This window comes from Austrofundulus limnaeus, unplaced genomic scaffold (assembly GCF_001266775.1).
Source record: "Austrofundulus limnaeus strain Quisiro unplaced genomic scaffold, Austrofundulus_limnaeus-1.0 Scaffold52, whole genome shotgun sequence".
In the NCBI taxonomy this organism is placed as follows: domain Eukaryota; kingdom Metazoa; phylum Chordata; class Actinopteri; order Cyprinodontiformes; family Rivulidae; genus Austrofundulus; species Austrofundulus limnaeus.
This window is the reverse complement of record NW_013952454.1, coordinates 1393689-1398145: the sequence shown is the minus strand read 5'-3', so window position 1 is coordinate 1398145 and position 4457 is coordinate 1393689. Positions and strand designations below refer to the sequence as shown.

Below are 4457 nucleotides of genomic sequence, written 5' to 3'. Positions count from 1 at the left end.
CCTAAAAACGCTGCAGGATTTCTCAAACATGCGTGAATGAGACAAAGCAAGGCTTTGGGCATGTTTTTTTATGAGAGTATAAGTATTTATATCATTATAACATGATATAAAACTCAAAAATATTGATTTTACATGATGTTGCCCCTTTAAATTTTTATGCTTTCAGCTGTTTTTTTTTTTTTTGCAATTTAAGCCACTTTAGCTATTTTTTTTCCTGGTTTTAGCCTTTTTTTCGACTAAATTCACATTTTTGTGACAATTTCAACTTCTTACTGCTTAATCCAGCAAATGCGCTCTTTCTGCTTATTTTTGCTATATTTAGGTTTTTTAGCTATTTTTTTTCTTAATTTCAGCTTTTTTGGCAAAAATCATCCAAATCTTTCAGCATTATGCATTCACGTTGCATATTCTCTTGATTTAGGCTGCCATGGGGTTAAAAGACAGATCAACAGAAATCAAACATGGATTGCCCGGGCACCTGCTGGGCCCTGTGCCCCTTCCAACCAGCCTRGAGTCCAAGGTGAGCCCCAGTCATCAGGCTCTCCTCCAGCACCTCCTTCAAAAGGAGCAAATCAGGCAGCAGAAGATGATCTCCTCTGGTAAGATCCTCTCCTCTCTGAGAGTACAACGGTTTTCTCAAAGACTTTAGCAAAACGTAACAAAAGTTTCTTTTCTTCCTCAAAAGGTCAAGGCTCGATGTCGTCCCACCCTCACTCTCCGCTGGCCATGAAGGAGCGGTCCGCCGGCAGTCGCCCTAAGCTACCAAAACACCGACCCTTGAACAGAACCCAGTCGGCGCCTCTGCCTCAGAACACGCTGGCCCAACTCGTCATCCAGCAGCAACACCAGCACTTCCTGGAGAAACAGAAACAGTACCAGCAGCAGGTCCACATAAATAAGGTAGAATGCTGGGCTTTGCAGGATTTGGCTATCAAATGACTTTTCACAACGTTCTATTTTTTTGGTCTCACAAGGTTGGATTTTACTGCAGGAAGTTATAGCTTTAAATGCACAAATGTAGTTCTATTTATATCCCTTTGTAAATGCATCTGTAGCAGCTCGAGTTTACAGACCTTAAGTCCGCCCCACCTCCTCAAATCCTGCTGTTATTTCTGCAAACCAAAGAACGTCTGCCTGACTTCAAAAAGGAACAAAATCCTTCCCCTTCACTAATTCTGTTATCATAGCTAGAGGCATCAGTGCTGTTCACATGCTAACGCTGTGAAATTTAATTCTTCTTAGGTTAAATGAAAAAAAAAAGTGCCCAGAATGCGTTTTGTTCCCTTTGTGGCAATATTTTTGTTTCTGTAAGCCGGCCGAGGTGACCCGGCCGTGCACAGGCTGTCATTATTCTGGCGAGCGGCGCGTGTGTGCGAGGTGGCGGAGGCACTGAAAGGCAGCATTGTGAGCTCACGCACCGATGTGTCCCAAGCGTTGGGTCCTAACCGAGTCTGGGGAACCACTGAGAGTCAGACCTCGAAGTAATAAAAAAAAAGCACAGCAAGCATTCATGAGCAGTAACGTAGAGTACAGATGTGCAATGCTCTTTTAAAACCTTTCTGCATCATTACCCATACGATTAGCTGCAGTTTTCAAAGGGAGACTTCGTGAGGCCGAACAGTTTGGAAATAAGAGCAACAAGTTCTTTGGAAACATTTTAACGGACCTTGCTCTGATCACTCGGGCCAATGAGATTGCGAGTAAAGCCTCTTTAAGTGAAGGTTATAAATGGCCTCTAATCAGGGATGAGCCTTTTAGAGTTTATTGAGAGGAAGCTCTGAAACATTGCCCTAATTAATTTAGGCAGTGGCTTTCCTACGGTTGTTTTTAAACACCCTTTGATTCTTTTAGTTTTCCATTGCGTCCCAAAGTAGGGAGGGGGAGGAGAGGGGGGTGTTTACGCTAAGAGCTAGCTGTGTTTTTAATGCCATCCTAAAGAGGCTACTTCTTATTATAAGGCTTTATTTAAATAAGGCCTAGATTCAGTAGATGGTAAAGTTACCAGCTCCTGTTTTGGAGCCCTCTTGTGGGCAAACAGTCTGTTCTTGTTTAACAAAAAGGAAAACCAATAAAATGTTTATTTCCCCATAGTGTTCTTTAGTCAGGCTGACTCTTCTATGCTTCAGTTAAACAAGTCATTTTCTTTCCCTCCTCCCAGTAATCATCTAATGAAAAATGGTTTTTGATCTTAAAAACTTTAAAATAAAAAAATCTGCAAAACTTATGTGACTTTAACRAATTATTGTAACTTATAATGTAATCATTTGCTCATAGGCTTTGAAAGCACTGCTTTCTTTTAAGCACATGCAGTGCTGTGCAAAAGTTTTGAACCACTCCCATTTTCTTTAGGCTTCATTGCTAAGATGCCACAGGTTCTTTTCTTTGAGTTTAAGAGTCTCTGTCYGATTGATTCATGAGTCCAAAGAGTTTACAAACAAGACAACTAGATTTCTTTTTGATTAGTTTAATGTGGTTTTCATTTTAAATAAAAAGGTGGAGTTTTAAGCTTTTTAACTGCAGCAAAAGGGTTTCAAGCAACCCTTAACTTTATTTAATATAAAAATAGAGTTTAAATCCATTTGGAACTTTAAATTTATGTTTAAATTAATCAAAAATAAAAGATAAAGTTAAAAGGAAAATGATAATAATGCTTGCTCCTTTACACCAATCCCCCAATAACTGCTCCTGAGCTGTTGGTGTTGAGTAACTACGCCCCCCTGAACATTTCAGTTGAATAACTCTGCCCAAAAAACAACATAAACTGAAACTAGCATTCTTTAAACCAGAAGCTCTCACATTTTTGGGGTCTGCGGACCTGTTACAGGAGTGAAATGTTTCCAGGGACTTCCCCATAAACTTTATGCTGATTAAAAACTGTTTACTGCTATTTTAACCCTTAAATGCCATGGGAATGATTTATTTGCTTGTTTGGTTTAGTATGCTTATTTTACTGGTGCATTGTTCCCCATATGTATTTGCACTTTGTTGTTATTTTTTTTTGAGGACCCCCAATGTCCAGCTCATGCACCACTGGTGGTCCTGGGACCCCAGTTTGAGAACCTCTGCTTTAAAGTGCCTGTGACATGCATATTCTTCAAATACAAAAAGTCAAAGAAAACATCTTTATATTTAAGAAAGTTGGAATAACACACATGATTTAACCCATTTTGTCCCATAACTGGCATATTTTCTTTTGAACTTGGCTCAGCCAAAGTGAAACAGGAAGTGACATCAAAGGGGAATTCTTCAACAAAGAAAACTCTCTGATCTTTGTTTATTGAAACAATATTATTGGAACTCTGACACTTTTTCATCTCTCTGATAGTGACTCAAAATAATAAGAAACATCCGATTCTTCTCTACAGTCTGTGTTGTTAGCTGTTGTAGCAACGCTCTGTTCACACGCAGACATTTCCCTTTGACATCACTTCCTGTTACTTCACAGACAAGTATCTCAACAACTGTTCATCTCAGCGACATGAAATTTATTTTGCAATATTTTATCAATATCCTCTTTCTAAAAATGCATTCACATGTATTACAAAAATTTGACGTCACAGGCACTTTAAAGGAATGCATATTGCTTAATGCTTTGCATGCCAACGTTTGTAAAGAAGACATTAGTACACTTTGATAGAGAAGGTAAATAGTTTGAACTTAAAAAACAAAACACTGTCCATGCATTAGAAATGATGTGAAACAAAATATAAATGAAATATAATTTAAAAATTCTAACTTTATTTAGAAAAGACTTGTACAGTTGTGATCTGTGATGTTTTACCTATTTGACTGACACTGATCTGCTTACCTGGCCCAGTTAACAATACTAATGTGAGTCAAATATATATATATATATATATATATATATTTTTATGGATTTTTTTCCATCCAATAATCTTCCTGGTTTATTTTAATTCAATCAAAACCCTTTATTTACATAACTCTGTGTCATGTACACAGAAATCTGGTGTGTGTCCTCAACTGATCAACATCATTTTTTCCCCTCTACAGTTATATTGTTRAAGATTATATCATCACTGATGTGATGCCGATGTGTTTTACAGCTGTTATCCAAGTCCATTGAGCAGCTACGTCAGCCCAACGCGCACCTTCAGGAGTCTGAGGAGGAGCAGGAGGAGCTGCAGAGAGAGGAGCCTGAGAGCATGCAGGAGGACAGGTTGCCCCCCGCTGGAGTCATTCGGAAGCACACGCTCAGCAGCAGCAGCGGCGGCTCGAGCGGCGAGCTCCCGGACGCTCACTGCGGGGTCATCAAGGTGAAGGAAGAGCCGGCCGATAGCGACGAGGAGGTGGCGGCGGCGCATCAGCGCCTGGAGTCTGAGACGAGCACCTATCTGCACCAGGTCAAAGGGAGACTGGTGATAAGGGCCATGATCTGAGGAGGGCTCCAACATCACACACACACACACACACACACACACACACACACACACACACAC

The 4457-nt window shown here is 40.0% G+C and overlaps 1 protein-coding gene across 1 annotated transcript in view; it reads left to right on the top strand.

Moving 5' to 3' along the window:
• The window catches only part of hdac9b (histone deacetylase 9b), a 34615-nt gene extending 30164 nt beyond the window's left edge, over positions 1-4451 (top strand). Inside the window, 3 exon segments of the mRNA XM_014008740.1 lie at positions 414-599; positions 692-900; positions 4065-4451. Coding sequence (XP_013864194.1) covers positions 414-599; positions 692-900; positions 4065-4397 — 728 coding nt within the window. The 3' untranslated portion in view covers positions 4398-4451.
• The last annotated feature ends 6 nt before the right edge of the window (positions 4452-4457 follow it).